General features: G+C 49.0%; 1 protein-coding gene across 5 annotated transcripts in view; it reads right to left on the bottom strand.

Moving 5' to 3' along the window:
- Nucleotides 1-2,128: 2,128 nt before the first annotated feature.
- LOC140122747 (uncharacterized) overlaps nucleotides 2,129-19,880 on the bottom strand; it is a 35,624-nt gene continuing 17,872 nt past the window's right edge. Inside the window, exons 6-12 of one of the 5 annotated variants that reach the window (XR_011854369.1) lie at nucleotides 16,503-16,598; nucleotides 13,272-13,370; nucleotides 12,119-12,211; nucleotides 11,612-11,710; nucleotides 6,489-6,581; nucleotides 4,179-5,643; nucleotides 2,129-2,515 (exon numbers count right to left, since the gene is read on the bottom strand). Coding sequence is in view for 3 of the 5 variants with exons in the window: in XM_072143914.1 (XP_072000015.1) it covers nucleotides 8,349-8,860; nucleotides 9,666-10,175; nucleotides 11,612-11,710; nucleotides 12,119-12,211; nucleotides 13,272-13,370; nucleotides 16,503-16,598 (1,409 nt within the window). In the remaining 2 variants the exon portion in view is untranslated. Of the gene's footprint in view, nucleotides 2,516-3,868; nucleotides 5,644-6,488; nucleotides 6,582-8,203; nucleotides 8,861-9,665; nucleotides 10,176-11,611; nucleotides 11,711-12,118; nucleotides 12,212-13,271; nucleotides 13,371-16,502; nucleotides 16,599-19,880 lie in introns of those variants that run through there. The other 4 variants (XR_011854370.1, XM_072143916.1, XM_072143914.1 and 1 more) reach the window with 4 other exon arrangements.

The following is a 19,880-nucleotide window of genomic DNA, read 5'->3' as shown; positions in this document are numbered from 1 at the left end:
CTGCTGTGCTCTGTGCTCTCTGCAGCCAGTGTTATGTATTGTCCCTGGAAAGATGTGTAATCAGACCTCACACTGCTGTGCTCTCTACAGCCAGTGTTATGTATTGTCCCTGGAGAGATGTGTAATCAGACCTCACACTGCTGTGCTCTCTGCAGCCAGTGTTATGTATTGTCCCTGGAAAGATGTGTAATCAGACCTCACACTGCTGTGCTCTCTACAGCCAGTGTTATGTATTGTCCCTGGAGAGATGTGTAATCAGACCTCACACTGCTGTGCTCTGTGCAGCCAGTGTTATGTATTGTCCCTGGAGAGATGTGTAATCAGACCTCACACTGCTGTGCTCTGTGCAGCCAGTGTTATGTATTGTCCCTGGAGAGATGTGTAATCAGACCTCACACTGCTGTGCTCTGTGCTCTCTGCAGCCAGTGTTATGTACTGTCCCTGGAGAGATGTGTAATCAGACCTCACACTGCTGTGCTCTGTGCTCTCTGCAGCCAGTGTTATGTACTGTCCCTGGAGAGATGTGTAATCATACCTCACACTGCTGTGCTCTCTGCACCCGGTGTTATGTATTGTCCCTGGAGAGATGTGTAATCAGACCTCACACTGCTGTGCTCTGTGCTCTCTGCAGCCAGTGTTATGTATAGTCCCTGGAGAGACTAAAGTAAAAATACTTCTCTAAGTATTTTTATTACAATATAATTGTGTGTAATAACTTACATTGCACCCTGACAGAATCCTCTGTATAGTCCCAGGGGTTGGGCTTTGGTTTGGATGCATTTTAAAAAAACCAACACGTGACTTGTCTGTGCTGCAGACTCCTCAGCTCTCAGCCCCCACCTTTGTGCACCTGTACATTTCCTCCCTCCTCCTTCACAGAGCTCACAGCCTGATGGGAGAGGGAGGAGCTGTACAGGAGCACAAAGGTGGAGGCTGAGAGCTGAGGAGTCTGCAGCACAGACAAGTCACATATTGGGGCAGATTTACTTACCTGGCCCATTCACGATCCAGCGGTGCATTCTCTGCAGCGGATTTGGGTCTTCCAGCCATTCATTAAGGTAGTTCCTCCGACGTCCACCAGGTGGCCCTGCTGCCCCGAAGCCCGCCGGAATGCCCTGAAGTTCACCGGCCTATTCCTGCTGAAGGTAAGTGCGAGTACCGTGACACTTTTTTTTTTTTTTTTTTTTTTTTTTTAATGCGGCGGTTTTTCCAAATCCGTCGGGTTGTTGTTCGGCCGTGCCCCGATTTCCGTCGCATGCATGCCTGCACCGATGCGCCACAATCCGATCTCATGCGCCAAAATCCCGGGGCAATACAGGGAAAACCGGCACAAATGGAAATATTCGGGTAACACGTCGGGAAAACGTGAATCGGGCCTTTAGTAAATGACCCCCATTGTTTATTGAAATGCATCTAAAGCAAAGCCCAGCCCCTGGGACTACATAGAGGATTCTGTTAGGGTGCAAGGTAATTTATTAAACACAATTATATTGTAATGAAAATACTTAAAGAAGGCAATGGGGGGGGGGTGGTGCTATGTTGGGGCAGGCACGGCAGAGGTGGTGGGATGACTAGGGGTGGGCACGGTCTACATGGTGTGAGGACAGGGGGCAGGCACAGCGGTGATGGTAAGATGGCAGGGGGAAAGCACACCGGTGGACGTGTGACAGCTGATACAAGCACTGCGGTGACACGGCCAGAGCAGGCATGACGGAGGTGGTGACACGGCTGGGGCAGGTACGGGGGAGGTGGTGTGACGACGGGACGGTCACGGTCACCGTGGTGTGAGGATGGGGCAGGCACAGAGGTGGAGGTGATATGATGGCAGGGGTGATGTGACGGGCGGGGCAGGCACGACGGAGAGATTACATTTTGATGTAATCATTTTGTTCACCCGATGGAATTAAAGCTGAAAGTCTGATCTTCAGCCGCATTCTAGTACAGAACCGAAAAGAAGAAAATCGTCATCTATGTCCTAATATTTATGGACTGAAGTGTAGTTCAGCCTTTTAGTATAATCATAGTATAATATATTATAATCCAACATTGAACAACGTAAAACTCATCCGGTATCGGTCGGACCTTCCGGCTTTATTTTCAGCTTTGATAAAAAGGCCCAAACATTACATCCCCCCCCCCCCCCCCTCGCCATGACCAGAACTGTGAAGCCTTTGGTGCAGGAAAAGCAAACGCCGACTCCAAGCTGCTCCAGTAATGAGACCGTTGCCTTCCCATGAGCAGCGCCTCTTTTATTCGCTTTCTCGAGCAGCGGGCGACCCCCTCACGGCCGGAATCACGTCTATGATACAATGAGACCAGTGATCACATTAAGGATCTGCCCAATCCTGATGATGATATAAACTGTTCATTCCAGAATCTTCTCTGGTTCCTCCGGTGAATGAGTTCAATCAAGTGTTAGACGCGAGATACTCAATGTAACATCCTGTGGAGAAGGAAGAGGAAGAAACCCAAACTCCCAAGACCCAGGAGATATCCCACATATCCAGCGGAGATCCTGCACGGAAAAGATACATTCAGTTACTGCTCTGCAAGGGACACAAGGCACCGTATAGTGTACAATGTATTTCCATAGTATCCAGACACAAATTTTGCATGGAAGTAAATTCAGAGAGAGGAGAGAACTGTCTGTAGAGCTCAGAGACATGAAACAACTGTCTGTAGATGTTAGAGGAATGAGGAACAAAGGACGGTCTGAAGAGCTCAGACATGAGAGCTGAGGACTCCCTGTTAAGATGATATGGGGTAAACGGCTTATGAAACTCTGACATATTAGAAAGAAAGAACTACCTTTACAGCTCATAGACAAGCACTGCCTGTAGAGTTTAGAGACATGACTTGAGGAGAGAACTGCCTGTGGAGCTCAGGGGCAGGAGGAGGAGAGAGCTGCCTGTGGAGCTCGGGGGCAGGAGGAGGAGAGAGCTGCCTGTGGAGCTCGGGGGCAGGAGGAGGAGAGAGCTGCCTGTGGAGCTCGGGGGCAGGAGGAGGAGAGAGCTGCCTGTGGAGCTCGGGGGCAGGAGGAGGAGAGAGCTGCCTGTGGAGCTCGGGGGCAGGAGGAGGAGAGCTGCCTGTGGAGCTCGGGGGCAGGAGGAGGAGAGAGCTGCCTGTGGAGCTCGGCGGCAGGAGGAGGAGAGAGCTGCCTGTGGAGCTCGGCGGCAGGAGGAGGAGAGAGCTGCCTGTGGAGCTCGGGGGCAGGAGGAGGAGAGAGCTGCCTGTGGAGCTCGGGGGCAGGAGGAGGAGAGAGCTGCCTGTGGAGCTCGGGGGCAGGAGGAGGAGAGAGCTGCCTGTGGAGCTCGGGGGCAGGAGGAGGAGAGAGCTGCCTGTGGAGCTCGGGGGCAGGAGGAGGAGAGAGCTGCCTGTGGAGCTCGGGGGCAGGAGGAGGAGAGAGCTGCCTGTGGAGCTCGGGGGCAGGAGGAGGAGAGAGCTGCCTGTGGAGCTCGGGGGCAGGAGGAGGAGAGAGCTGCCTGTGGAGCTCGGGGGCAGGAGGAGGAGAGAACTGCCTGTGGAGCTCGGGGGCAGGAGGAGGAGAGAACTGCCTGTGGAGCTCAGAGGCAGGAGGAGGAGAGAACTGCCTGTGGAGCTCAGAGGCAGGAGGAGGAGAGAACTGCCTGTGGAGCTCAGAGGCAGGAGGAGGAGAGAACTGCCTGTGGAGCTCAGAGGCAGGAGGAGGAGAGAACTGCCTGTGGAGCTCAGAGGCAGGAGGAGGAGAGAACTGCCTGTGGAGCTCAGAGGCAGGAGGAGGAGAGAACTGCCTGTGGAGCTCAGAGGCAGGAGGAGGAGAGAACTGCCTGTGGAGCTCAGAGGCAGGAGGAGGAGAGAACTGCCTGTGGAGCTCAGAGGCAGGAGGAGGAGAGGCCTAAATGTAGAGCTCCAAGGACTGGAAAGAACTACCTGTAGTCCATTACATTGAATGTACCCAGGAATAGAGGGGCCTCCATAATTTTTTTTAATGGAAATAGTTTGGAACAACCAGGACTTTTCCTAGAGTCCCACCAAACAAAGTAAGGGAGATAAGGATTGCAACTTAATACTCCGTCCCGTTCTCACTTTGTCACGGGGTATTGAGTGTAAAATGATGGGCGAAGCTAAAAGCATCCTACAGCATCCTAAGACATGTATATGAGAGAAATGTTTGTGAGGTTGGGGTGTCGTATACTCGCCTAATGTTCGTCCTGCTGTGAGGCTATGGATGGAACAGTTACCAGCATTTGGCTAGGCTTGTCTTAGGCACCAAGCTCTGGTCCAAAAGCGACCCTCCACGTCGTTAAGTAGAAACTTACGTGAAACGTCTTCTTCTTGCTTGTGAAGGTGTTGGGCATGTTCCTAGGGGGCGTTGCCGCTTTAGGGGTAAATGTACCCAGGAGTTAATATGATTCAGACACGTTGTTACAAGTATGATGACGTTGATGTCCCACCAGCTCCTACAAGATGAGCTGAACCCAAAAACCTCCCTGTATAAACCAATGATGACTCCACTGTACGAGCAATGATGGGCCTCTTACCTACTACGACCCTCTTACCTCCAGGGCACCAACGCAAAATACGTACATAAATAGGCTCTCGTCTACCATGTCTTTGGGGCCCCTCAGAATATGGGGTCCCTTTCACCCTGCACTTCCTGTACCCCACTTTATAATGTTTTTCTACGGACGATGCACACAATGGTCTTATCTTCTGCGTTCCTTTAGGATGACCAGGTTTTGGAGAGTCTCATAAATTAGGACATTGATTTTCTAAAATCTGTAGGAAATGTTCAGGACAACTTGGTGTCAGCCAATCAAATGGAGCTCACATGCAATCCCAAGATCCAACATACGTAAAGGTACCATCAGTCAGAACTCATAATTGATTCTACAGATCGACAAGAGTGGACACGATTTCCACTGGATTTTTTCACTGATTGCAGTAACAAAATCTGAAGAGGTCACTACTCGAGGAGATGAAATCCCATCAGTGGTTAAGATGAACGTTAGGGTGTTGGGTGGTTCGTTTACATTCACAATGTCAACATTCGCATCATTACTAATATTACGAAAGTCTCCATCCCTTCCATTCCTTTTCTTTGGCTTTTGTACCATCTCAATGCAATGAAGTCATTCCCCCACCCCAGTGAAGTCTCAGAATCCAATACGTCCCTCTAAAAGTTCTGCAGCCTCCCGCCTAGATGGGTTCGCTGGTGAGTCTTCAGATGATGGGACTGGACGAAACTTTTGGAGCACTGCGTACACTTGTATGGGCGTTCTCCTGTGTGAATTCGCTGATGAACCTTTAGAATTGAATTCTTGATGAACTTTTTACCGCACACGGTGCACTGGTAGGGTTTCTCTCCCGTGTGGACCCTCTGATGAACCATGAGCTCGTAAGGTTGTCTGAATGTCTTCACGCAATGACGGCAGTGGTATGGTCTTCCCCCTGTGTGACTGATCTGATGTCTGAGGAATCGGGAAAGGTCTGAGAAGGTTTTAGGACATTCATTACACTGGTAGGGCCTGTCTCTTCTGTGTTGGGGCAAAGGTGATAGAATGCCAACGTGATTGTGCCAATTGCTCCACCTATAGAACGAGCCATTGAGATAGCAATGTGTACCGGCCGGCCCATCCATTGCCGTGATTTCTCGTTTGTTCTCTGTAAAATGAAAGACAGGTTATAGAGGATGTACTCACTCTGACTTCTTCTTGTCAAACAAGGACCACAAGGCTATCAAGGAACTACCCCTAGCATGGACAGACTTTAAAGGGAACCTGTCACTTAAACTAACCCACACTAACTAAACATATCTTTGAAAACTACTATTATACGGCAGTATAACTATCCCTATATCGTTATTTCCCATGCCTGAAAAGTTCCTCAATCAGTTTGTAAAGGTGACTCCCCACCTATGCAAATGAGCACATGAGCCGTGTCCAGTATATGCATGTCCTCCCTGCTCAGCCACACCTCCAGGTCCCTTAACTGAAGAGAATTCCCGAGGGAGGGGTGAGCTTATTTCTCTTCAGCCAATCACAAACAGCCAGTTTGTTTAGTGAGTCACACTGCCAGAGCATGAATGATGTAGCACAACCGAGTTCACTGAGCTGAAGAGAAAGCAGGCCTCTTCTCAATCAGGGAGCTGGAGGAACATGAATATGCATAGATGAGGAGTCAACTTTACAAACTGAAAATGAACTTTTTCAGACATGGAGAGGAACAATATAGCGATAGTTATACTACTGTATACAAGAATTTTTCAAAGATATGTTTAGTTAGTGTGGGTTAGTTTAACAAGCAGGTTCCATTTGAGCAGTATTGGCACAGTTTTGGTGGTTGAATGATATAAGGCATAGTTTAAATGGAACTTCATATGTTGTTGGCAGAACCGGTATGGATGTTAGTCTTGGATTGGTTTTGGACTTAACATTAAATCACAAATGGGCTATTGGGATTCGTCTAATGTGAATATGACCTGGTGAATGTTATGGAGTCTCATTCACCTTGGTTGGAGCGTTCAGTGGTTTCTGTATCTCCAGACGTCTGGTCTATCCACATCTGTGTCATCTCTTGTCTCCTGGAGGATGAAATATTATCTATAGACCAAGAGAGAAGAAGAGAAGGTGAATTATCTGCAGGATTATTGTCTTCAGGTATCTGTGCCGAAAACTGGGGTGAAAAGTTTACTGTGTAACCACAAGTCATCACGACCATCACATTTCTTTCTTTATATGGTCAGTTCAGCTTATACTGTCTCTGGTCTTATTGATAAGACTTTGGGGACCTGAGAGATTTCCAGCTCTTGGTGTAGGGCTGGCGTCTACTATGACAATTTCAATAACCGACTTTGGATAATATCATAGGAATCAAGAATCCTGAAAGGGAATGTTCAGACAATGGAAAATCTGTCGAAATCCTTCGCCCATAGATAATCGAATAGAAGGCAAGTGGATTCTGTTAGAAATCTATGAAATCTTCGAGAAGCTCAGAGGTGGAAGATCAGTGTCGATTTCCACCATATACTCACAGGTGACAAACCCTGATTCATAAGAAAGGAACCAAAGTCAATAAATTCCCTGCCGTTCGAGGTGGAAAACCTGCAGTACTCACCCCGATACAAGTAGGAGGCTTCAAATTAGAAAAATTAAAAGGGTAAAACTAAGGACTATGATAGTATGATAGATTTATTGCTTTCAAGACCAAACACAATTACAAGATTTAGGTCTCCCTTATGTTGTACCGATGAATAACCGGACGACTTATTGGGTTTAATGTTCTACATCTGCATTATTTCATGGCATAGATTTCAACTAGGGAATTTTAGGCTCGGTGAAACTAAAACAACGGATCCCACCCGGAAAGAACAACGTATGACTCCACCACATGATGGACCAAACTCCACCCATGAGGCACCGATCTGTTATAGGACTATAAGTGTCAGACTTCGACTGACTCCAGGATCATGAGAATTTGTGGTCTGGGTGGTGCAGTCCTTGTTACACCATTCGTGAAGGATTCTAGACGACTTCTGTGATTGCTGATGGATACTTTTGTCTACAACATATGGTGACTAGGCCTATGTCTTATCCTACAACCATTACACTTCATTGGAGTTGTTCAACGTCTTAGATACTTCATGACAGAAGCAAGTATAGCTTAAGCAGTGGTCTAAACCTTGTGGATACAAGTCCTACCACTTGTTGTTTACGACCTGCCGTAAATCCTTTTGTGTCAACCATGAGATCCAGAGATCGAAGCATCGTCTCACATCTTACAAAGCATAGATCACCGGAGAGGACAAGTGAAGCAGGAAGGATACAAAACGAGTGATAACCTCGGACCAGACTCGAGGAATGTCATTACTGTCACATGGTCGTAGTGGGGTAGGGTTGATGGGAACGGCAAGAAATGAGGTGGCCCCATAGTCTAAGATGTCCTAGCGCTGAGATAAGAACAAGAGAAGTGGATCCACCAAGTGATCAGATCAGGGATACAACATTACGGGCTTGGGGCACCTCTGGGTGGTCCCTGTCCAGCCGGGACATTTTGTGAGGAAGGAGCAGTCGCTGAGGTTTATCTTTCCGCCGTGACGATAGGGAATGACAAGTAAAAGGCTTCTTTCATACACTCCTTCTCCATCCACGTGGCCCAGCACTACTGGTATAATGGTGTCATGGGGGAACTTATCTCCGTCATTTGTGCACAAAATGAATACAAGTTCTCAATTTTTTCCCATTTATTTAAAACAATAATACATGTCAAATATTTTATATTCAGAGACAATTTCTAAAAAATTACCAGGAACTAAAAAAAACAATGACCTCGAGCTGTTTCTGTGCAGGGGGTGGGGTGGGGACAAAAGACTATGTTATTTTCCTTTTAGGGGGGACAGGTTGATCGTTGTTTCTTGTGTTCATCACTTGCCGCCGCAGTCCCGTCTGGACCCCGGGGTGCTCTGTAGTCCGATCACTGGGCGGAGCACATGAGGCAGGGCGTATGACCTCGATGCCCCTCTGTATAATGCTGCCCAGGTTGGCCAGTCCATCTGTCTGCTGGATCTGTAAGAGGTTCAGGGAATACGCGATCTGAGACAAGATGGCGTTCTGCTCATGCATGAGGAGGTTGGACTCGCGCTGGTGGGAGGTCAGATTGTGCAGGGTGCTGCTGATAGCCGAGAGCTGCTGATGGTCAGGGGGTTCTGGTTCTGACTCCAGGGCTGTTGGCCTTTCTTCCACAAAATCTAAGGGATGAGGCCGAGCATCCGGAGAGATGATTAATGGTTCTTCAGAGGAGTCTTTGCTGGAGTCTTCTGCCGGGTCCTGGCACCGAGGGGAGAAGCTGTGAGTCCTCTCCGGATGGACACGTTCTACGGGCTCTAAACACAGAGAAGTTACGAGGTTACTACATGTAAGAATCGTATCCAGGAAAACTCATCACTAGTAATAGCAGCCGCAACGTCTCCAAAACGTTACAAGAACCACCACAACACAAAGCCCACAAACTTTTCTTGTCACGGTTCAGTTCTAGCAACTGATCGGATTTTGAACAAATTTGTAGCACCTCATCTTGGTTATCAGAACAATTTAAGCCAAAAACAGGAAAATACTTTACTAAAAGTGGGAAATTGCTCTGCTCTCTTCTCTACGGTCACACAATGAGGTGGGATAGTCCACACTCATCGGAGGGATTTTTAAAGACTATATATATATATATTTTTTTGTTTATGACAAATTGGGTCAATGATAAATCCTCGATCACTGCCTGTGGCGCTCTGGGTTCTGGTCGTACATCGATGGCAGGTGGATCTGTCACTATGTATAAACGACTATCAAACTCAGAACATTGACTGATGATGATCCACCACGTGTATTACGTTTGTGTCATGAAGAGGCGCCAATTATCAGCAGAAAATGGAGCACATGGACCCTTTCCGGATCTCTAATGTACGGTCAAAGTCCCAGAGTGAGAACACATTTAGTACAAGATTAAGAATCTCCTCCTAAGAAAGCATCTATTTGGCTCTGGGACACCAGGGACATTGTTACTAGGGTTGTATTGAAGTATCATAACTACTTTCCCCATTTTATCTATTGGACCAAATTGTTTTGCATACACGTCGGAGTGAACAATGACAATTTATCAGAATTTGTGGCTACAATACAGACAATAAGACTATTTACCGGCTTCCGCCTCCTCGGGGAAGTCTTCTTTGTCTTGGTTCCATTCGACCTCTTTGCTGTATTCCGGCTTAAAGAAGTCCCTCAGCCGCTGCTCGTAGGGCGTGAGCCTCAGATGCGGCGGGGGCCGGCGTCCTGTCTCGGCAACGTGGGCTGCGGCTTCGCTCAACTTCTCGTTCATTTTCCGCTTGGCGTCCTTCCACCTCTTCTTGACCTTCTCGCTGGTGCGGGCGGCCACGCCTACCGCGCTCACTTCCTCGGCTATGGCCTGCCACATGGCGTTCTTAGCCACACTGGGAGTAATGTCGGCTTCATTGCCAAAAAGTTTGGAGTAATTCTCGATCACCAGATCCACAAGGACATCAAGTTCCTTCTCGGTGAACTTGACAATGCGCAGGCGGGGCGCTCCGGGAGAGGGGGATGAAGTAGTCTGAGATCCGAGACAGTTAGAGACCTGAGTCACGGGCAATGGCGACGCACAATCACGGACATGCACGGCCGGCTCACCCGTATCTGTTATTTTGGCACAGAACAAAGTCAAGTTTAGAAGTGATGGACAAACTCAGAGGAAAATCACCACCAAGGACCCAAGAATAGGGAATAGCGGCCTAGGTCACTGCTATGTGTGTCACTGGGTAGAGAGAGGATTATAACAAAAGTGATCTGGACAGTGGGAAACTACAAGAATTATTAACTCTCATCATCTCGGATGACACAATGATGCCAACTACCAGCACGTAACTGGCCCATCTACACAACCTCTGCCCTTGATAACGTGGCCTCACACATGTCCACACTGTGGGGCTCATTTACTTACCTGGTCCAGTCGTAATCCATGGACGCATTCTCTGATTCAGGTCTTCCGGGATTCTCTCAGGTCGTGTGCCCAATGTCCAGCAGGAGTCGCTGCTGCGCCGAGGTCCGCCGGAGTTCACATTCTCCGTCCCGGTGTATGTGAGTGCTATTCTTGTGACACAAATTTTTTTAAAAATTCAGCGATTTTTCCGAATCCGTCGGGTTTTCTGGAGGCCACCGCCCCGATTTCTGTCGCATGAAAGTTGGCGCCAATGCGCCACAATCTGATTGCGTGCGCCAAAATCACGGGGCAATTCGGCTCAAATCAGAAAAATTTGGGAAACCCGACAAAAATGCGCAATTCGGACCCTTAATAAATGACCCCCATTATGTCTCACATGGTGATATGCTTGGGAAAGAGGAAAGAAAGAGACCGTAATATGAGCAGCTACAGGTACAGATACCCCAAGAAATACCACACAAGGTCCACAAAAACCACATATATGGAGGAGCTGCCGGAAATAATAACCCTGAGCCTTGGTTGTGCGGCTCACGTGTCGCTAAGGAGATGGCTATGTTCTCAGCAGGAACGTTTCTAGTCCTATTGTTACACATGGAACAGAAAAATGGCAGCGATTATCCCCAAACATCCAAGGAGCAGGAGGAGGAGAGCGCGCACACGGCCGACACGTGAAGAGGAGATACACAACACCAGGTGGATAATGGTAGAACTTCTGCTCTGAGATAACATCAGGCAGAAGGAGGAAAAAGTGTTGAAGGAGCAGAGGGAAAGACCTGTGAAGCTACAGCACGGAGGGGCTCTGGTAACACCCCCCAGAGCCCTTCTAAACCATTAACATTAACGTTTATATTAGAAGGCAGGAGGCCACGGATAACATGTATAAGAAGACACCACAGTCCCGGTGCCAGGATCTATGAGTGATGTCCCTGGGGTATCAGGATGGGTTCTGATGGAGGAGGAGGTAAGTCGTTGCTAGAGGGGGGGGGGCCTCTGCATTTTCTCCATTCATTACATGTACTCTCTCTAGTATGGAGGGGCCCCTATAACCGCATTGTGTGCACATGACCCGGAGTCACAGACGTCTCTGTAGGAATGTTTAGGTTTGGGGGGTCCCATCTCCTCTGTTCCTCACCTCTTGATGGTCCGGAGGCACTGACCGGCCCCTGTCCTCCTATAGACACCTTGATGTACTCCGGCTCCTCCTGTTTGATTGGTTTAGTGGTCACCTGACCTGCGTATGTAACGAAACAACATGTCACCGAGGGACAAGCGAGACGTGACCTCCATCAGTAACGTCTAGGGGGTCCCAGTAAAGGCAACGCACATTTTACGCTTCTGTTGGGTTGGACCAATGTAGTCACCGCCCAGACCGACATGCCACATGATACAAGCATCTTCACTATGACATCACTGCTGCTGATGACATCACCATGACATCACTATGACATCACTGCTGCTGATGACATCACTATGACATAGCTATGACATCACTATGACGGCACTATGACATCACTATGACGGCACTATGACATCACTGCTGCTGATGACATCGCTATGAAGTCACTATGACATCACTGCTGCTGATGACATCACTATGACATCACTGCTGCTGATGACATCACACACGATCACGTCTCACCTCTAGATGGGGCCCCGGGACTGTCCGCGCCGCCCACTGACACCTTCATGTAGTCCAGGTCTTCAGATTTCATCACCTGGGGGGAGGGTCGTCCTGAAATAAAAGAGGGGGGGGGCCATGAGCGACCCCAAGAACCTGACACTGAGACGACACCTCAGCTCTGTGACCAGAGAGGTTACTCTGCACTTCTGCAGAGAGATGATGGGAGTGATAGGAGGGTAGAGTGTGAGCTCCTGGGGTCAGGGATGATGGGAGTGATAGGAGAGTAGAGTGTGAGCTCCTGGGGTCAGGGATGATGGGAGTGAGAGGAGGGTAGAGTGTGAGCTCCTGGGGTCAGGGATGATGGGAGTGATAGGAGGGTAGAGTGTGAGCTCCTGGGGTCAGGGATGATGGGAGTGATAGGAGGGTAGAGTGTGAGCTCCTGGGGTCAGGGATGATGGGAGTGATAGGAGGGTAGAGTGTGAGCTCCTGGGGTCAGGGATGATGTGAGTGAGAGGAGGGTAGAGTGTGAGCTCCTGGGGTCAGGGATGATGGGAGTGAGAGGAGGGTAGAGTGTGAGCTCCTGGGGTCAGGGATGATGGGAGTGAGAGGAGGGTAGAGTGTGAGCTCCTGGGGTCAGGGATGATGGGAGTGAGAGGAGGGTAGAGTGTGAGCTCCTGGGGTCAGGGATGATGGGAGTGATAGGAGGGGAGAGTGTGAGCTCCTGGGGTCAGGGATGATGTGAGTGATAGGAGGGGAGAGTGTGAGTTCCTGGGGTCAGGGATGATGGCAGTGATAAATTGTATATTGGGGACATAAGATTGTGAGCTCCTGGGGTCAGGGATGATGGCAGTGATAAATTGTATATTGGGGACATTAGATTGTGAGCTCCTGGGGTCAGGGATGATGGCAGTGATAAATTGTATATTGGGGACATTAGATTGTGAGCTCCTGGGGTCAGGGATGATGGCAGTGATAAATTGTATATTGGGGACATTAGATTGTGAGCTCCTGGGGTCAGGGATGATGGCAGTGATAAATTGTATATTGGGGACATTAGATTGTGAGCTCCTGGGGTCAGGGATGATGGCAGTGATAAATTGTATATTGGGGACATTAGATTGTGAACTCCTGGGACCCCCCCTTTATTTTGTGATGTTATTCTTGCTCTCACCTGTGGGTGCTGCTGTCGCCCCGTTGGCCCCGTGGTCGCCCGCTGACGCCCGGACATGTTCCACCTTCTCTTGTTTGATGGTCTGTGATGACAAACGTCCTAGAGAAAGGGTCAAGTACAGGGAACTAATCATTACTCTAGTCACATCCAGAGCTGCGGTCTTGCTGGACCTCTCATACCCCAGTCTCATAGCAGTGCAGTACCTGCGGCCCGGTGCCCCCGTACATTACACGCTGGGTGCAGTGCGGTGGTGAAGAGGTTAAGGAGCGGCAGCCGGTGATCACATAACAATAACATCTTGTGCTGTGGCCTCCGGGGGGCGGCACTGAGCTCATGTCACTTACTATAACCAGGCGGCCCAGCGGGACCGGCGCCGCAGGAGGGCGACCCGTGAGACGCAGCGCCCCTCCCCTCCCCCGAGAGACCTAAACATGGCGCCCCCCGGGGACCTCCCAGTATAATAAGTGACTAACTAAGTGATGATAATAAGTGACTAACAGACCCCGGAGGATACAGCAAAATATATCCACAGCCAGAGACAGCGCGACCGCGACGTAACGTAATACCACAACGTGTCACATAATATCATATAACACAATACAGTGAGACAACATACATCAATGTAACCTGATATACAATAATAATATAATATATACATATACACAGCGGGCAGTATATACACAGCGGGCAGTATACACATACACAGCGGGCAGTATATACACAGCGGGCAGTATATACACAGCGGGCAGTATACATATACACAGCGGGCAGTATATACACAGCGGGCAGTATATACACAGCGGGCAGTATATACACAGCGGGCAGTATACATATACACAGCGGGCAGTATATACACAGCGGGCAGTATATACACAGCGGGCAGTATATACACAGCGGGCAGTATATACACAGCGGGCAGTATACATATACACAGCGGGCAGTATATACACAGCGGGCAGTATATACACAGCGGGCAGTATACATATACACAGCGGGCAGTATATACACAGCGGGCAGTATACATATACACAGCGGGCAGTATACATATACACAGCGGGCAGTATACATATACACAGCGGGCAGTATATACACAGCGGGCAGTATACATATACACAGCGGGCAGTATATACACAGCGGGCAGTATACATATACACAGCGGGCAGTATATACACAGCGGGCAGTATACATATACACAGCGGGCAGTATATACACAGCGGGCAGTATACATATACACAGCGGGCAGTATATACACAGCGGGCAGTATACATATACACAGCGGGCAGTATATACACAGCGGGCAGTATATACACAGCGGGCAGTATACATATACACATCGGGCAGTATATACACAGCGGGCAGTATACACATACACAGCGGGCAGTATATACACAGCGGGCAGTATACATATACACAGCGGGCAGTATATACACAGCGGGCAGTATACACATACACAGCGGGCAGTATATACACAGCGGGCAGTATACATATACACAGCGGGCAGTATATACACAGCGGGCAGTATACACATACACAGCGGGCAGTATACACATACACAGCGGGCAGTATACACATACACAGCGGGCAGTATACATATACACAGCGGGCAGTATATACACAGCGGGCAGTATATACACAGCGGGCAGTATACATATACACAGCGGGCAGTATACATATACACAGCGGGGGGTATACACATACACAGCGGGCAGTATACATATACACAGCGGGCAGTATATACACAGCGGGGGGTATACACATACACAGCGGGCAGTATACATATACACAGCGGGCAGTATATACACAGCGGGGGGTATACATATACACAGCGGGCGGTATATATATACACAGCGGGCAGTATATACACAGCGGGCAGTATACATATACACAGCGGGCAGTATATACACAGCGGGCAGTATACACATACACAGCGGGCAGTATACACATACACAGCGGGCAGTATATACACAGCGGGCAGTATACATATACACAGCGGGCAGTATATACACAGCGGGCAGTATACATATACACAGCGGGCAGTATATACACAGCGGGGGGTATACATATACACAGCAGGCAGTATATACACAGCGGGCAGTATACATATACACAGCGGGCAGTATATACAGCGGGCAGTATACATATACACAGCGGGCAGTATACATATACACAGCGGGCAGTATATACACAGCGGGCAGTATACATATACACAGCGGGCAGTATATACAGCGGGCAGTATACATATACACAGCGGGCAGTATATACAGCGGGCAGTATACATATACACAGCGGGCAGTATATACACAGCGGGCAGTATACATATACACAGCGGGCAGTATATACACAGCAGGCAGTATACATATACACAGCGGGCAGTATATACACAGCGGGCAGTATATACACAGCGGGCAGTATATACAGCGGGCAGTATATACACAGCGGGCAGTATATACACAGCGGGCAGTATATACAGCGGGCAGTATATACAGCGGGTAGTAGTATGGCGGAGAAGCTGTAGTGAATGTGGGCCTGTGTCTTTGGGAATCTTCTTATATTTGTTAGCCATGGCTTCTTTCCATATAAAATCAACTTTAAAAACGATGCTAATGAGCTAGAAGGGCTCCTATGGGTATTACCAGAGCCCCTCTGTGCTGTAGCTTCACAGGATGGCCTTTTGTAAAGCGCACAGAGCCTTTCTAGCTCATTAGCATAATTTTATCTGATCGATGTTAGAAGACAGGAGCTCATGGATAACAACTATAAGAATATTACTACAGTCCCTGGATCTATGAGTAATGTCCCTGCCATGGCAAACTGGGACACTAAATCACCTACAGATCCCTAAAGATTGGTGCAAATTCCCCTATATGAGCGACATCTGCCGGGGCAGCAGAGCTCAGGAGCAGAGCACAGCAGAGACTGGGGAGAGCTTCACGATGCCCAAGATGCCTTGTGGTGACATATTCTGCTGTCAGACATGAGAACCTTGAAGTATCCCCCAGAACCAAGGGCCAGTGACACATGGGAGCTGTCACCCATGCAGACACCTTCCAAGTAGATCTCCTCCACCTACAGGACGTCCCGCACGGCCCTCCCATTGTCTGATAAGTGGTAGATCCTCCTGCACTGGACCTTGAGGCCCCTTCACGCTCGGCATGGTGGAGAAGACATCACAAATGATATCACAGATCAGAAGATAACAATAGGTGGTGAGTATCTACTGACAGGACTCACTGTGTGCGGGGGCCGCGCGACCCTCAGGACTCTCCGATGGGTGGATTTCCTCCTTATCCTTGTGAAGTGAGAAGACAGAGGTGACGATGGGCTCGGCTGTGTACAGAGGATAAGACATCTTACATCCTGCTGGTCATTGCCAAACAAATTCTCACAGGATTAGTGGGATCCCAAAGGTCAGAAAGAGGGGCCATTCCATTATCCCTCTACCATAGTAGTGTCCCCAAACTAAGATCACCCTACAAAGGTGGTGAACCATCTGGTAGTGGCCGAGGAATCCATCAATGGGTTAAAGATCGGTCACGGGATAGGCCCGACTGTTCTCACACCCTCTCGTCATCAGGCCCCTCTCTGCTGGCTTCCCTCAAGCCTCTGTCCTAGGACTCCTAATCTTCTCCATCTACACCTCTATCCAAGGACTCCTACTCTTCTCCATCTACACCTCTGTCCTAGGACTCCTACTCTTCACCATCTACTCCTCTGTCCTAGGACTCCTACTCTTCTCCATCTACACCTCTGTCCTAGGACTCCTACTCTTCTCCATCTACACCTCTGTCCTAGGACTCCTACTCTTCTCCATCTACACCTCTGTCCTAGGACTCCTACTCTTCTCCATCTACACCTATGTCCTAGGACTCCTACTCTTCTCCATCTACACCTCTATCCTAGGACTCCTACTCTTCTCCATCTACACCTCTGTCCTAGGACTCCTACTCTTCTCCATCTACACCTCTGTCCTAGGACTCCTACTCTTCTCCATCTACACCTCTGTCCTAGGACTCCTACTCTTCTCCATCTACACCTATGTCCTAGGACTCCTACTCTTCTCCATCTACACCTCTATCCTAGGACTCCTACTCTTCTCCATCTACACCTCTGTCCTAGGACTCCTACTCTTCTCCATCTACACCTCTATCCTAGGACTCCTACTCTTCTCCATCTACACCTCTGTCCTAGGACTCCTACTCTTCTCCATCTACACCTCTATCCTAGGACTCCTACTCTTCTCCATCTACACCTCTGTCCTAGGACTCCTACTCTTCTCCATCTACACCGCTGTCCTTGGACTCCTACTCTTCACCATCTACACCTCTGGCCTAGGACTCCTACTCTTCTCCATTTACACCTCTGTCCTAGGACTCCTACTCTTCTCCATCTACACCTCTGTCCTAGGACTACTACTCTTCTCCATCTACACCTCTGTCCTAGGACTCCTACCCTTCTCCATCTACACCTCTATCTTAGGACTCCTACTCTTCTCCATCTACACCTCTGTCCTAGGACTCCTACTCTTCTCCATTTACACCTCTGTCCTAGGACTCCTACTCTTCTCCATCTACACCTCTGTCCTAGGACTCCTACCCTTCTCCATCTACACCTCTGTCCTAGGACTCCTACTCTTCTCCATCTACACCTCTGTCCTAGGACTCCTACTCTTCTCCATATACACCTCTCTCCTAGGATTCCTACTCTTCTCCATCTACACCTCTGTCCTAGTACTCCTACTCTTCTCCATCTACACCTCTGTCCTAGGACTCCTACTCTTCTCCATCTACACCTCTGTCCTAGGACTCCTACTCTTCTCCATCTACACCTCTGTCCTAGGACTCCTACCCTTCTCCATCTACACCTCTGTCCTAGGACTCCTACTCTTCTCCATCTACACCTCTGTCCTAGGACTCCTACCCTTCTCCATCTACACCTCTGTCCTAGGACTCCTACTCTTCTCCATCTACACCTCTATCCTAGGACTCCTCCTCTTCCCCATCTACACCTCCGTCCTAGGACTCCTACTCTTCTCCATCTACACCTCTGTCCTAGTACTCCTACTCTTCTCCATCTACACCTCTGTCCTAGGACTCCTACTCTTCTCCATCTACACCTCTGTCCTAGGACTCCTACTCTTCTCCATCTACACCTCTCTCCTAGGACTCCTACTCTTCTCCATCTACACCTCTGCCCTAGGACTCCTACTCTTCACCATCTACTCTTCTGTCCTAGAACTCCTACTCTTCTCCATCTACACCTCTGTCCTAGGACTCCTACTCTTTAACATCTACACCTCTGGCCTAGGACTCCTACTCTTCTCCATGTACACCTCTTTCCTAGGACTCCTACTCTTCTCCATCTACAACTCTGTCCTAGGATTCCTACTCTTCTCCATCTACACCTCTGTCCTAGAACTCCTACTCTTCTCCATCTACACCTCTGTCCTAGGACTCCTACTCTTCTCCATCTACACCTCTGGCCTAGGACTCCTACTCTTCACCATCTACTCCTCTGTCCTAGAACTCCTACTCTTCTCCATCTACACCTCTATCCTAGGACTCCTACTCTTCTCCATCTACACCTCCGTCCTAGGACTCCTACCCTTCTCCATCTACACCTCTGTCCTAGGACTCCTACTCTTCTCCATCTACACCTCTGTCCTAGGACTCCTACTCTTCTCCATCTACACCTCTATCCTAGGACTCCTACTCTTCTCCATCTACACCTCTATCCTAGGACTCCTACTCTTCTCCATCTACACCTCTATCCTAGGACTCCTACTCTTCTCCATCTACTCCTCTGTCCTAGGACTCCTACCATTCTCCATCTACACCTCTGTCCCAGGACTCCTACTCTTCTCCATCTACACCTCTGTCCTAGGACTCCTACTCTTCTCCATCTACACCTCTATCCTAGGACTCCTACTCTTCTCCATCTACACCTCTATCCTAGGACTCCTACTCTTCTCCATCTACACCTCTATCCTAGGACTCCTACTCTTCTCCATCTACACTTCTGGCCTAGGACCCCTACTATTCTCCATCTTCACCTCTGTCCTGAGACTCCTACTCTTCTCCATCTACACTTCTGGCCTAGGACCCCTACTCTTCTCCATCTACACCTCTGGCCTAGAACTCCTACTCTTCTCCATCTACACCTCTATCCTAGGACTCCTACTCTTCTCCATCTACACCTCTGTCCTAGGACTCCTACTCTTCTCCATCTACAACTCTGTCCTAGGACTCCTACTATTCTCCATCTACACCTCTGTCCTAGGACTCCTACTCTTCTCCATCTACACCTCTGTCCTAGGACTCCTACTCTTCATCATCTACTCCTCTGTCCTAGAACTCCTACTCTTCTCCATCTACACCTCTGTCCTAGGACTCCCACTCTTCACCATCTACTCCTCTGTCCTAGAACTCCTACTCTTCTCCATCTACACCTCTATCCTAGGACTCCTACTCTTCTCCATCTACACCTCCGTCCTAGGACTCCTACCCTTCTCCATCTACACCTCTGTCCTAGGACTCCTACTCTTCTCCATCTACACCTCTATCCTAGGACTCCTACTCTTCTCCATCTACACCTCTATCCTAGGACTCCTAC

The sequence above is a fragment of the Engystomops pustulosus genome, chromosome 3 (assembly GCF_040894005.1).
Source record: "Engystomops pustulosus chromosome 3, aEngPut4.maternal, whole genome shotgun sequence".
Classification (NCBI taxonomy): domain Eukaryota; kingdom Metazoa; phylum Chordata; class Amphibia; order Anura; family Leptodactylidae; genus Engystomops; species Engystomops pustulosus.
Note: the sequence above shows the minus strand (reverse complement) of the source record. Positions and strands in the feature narration are given on the sequence as shown.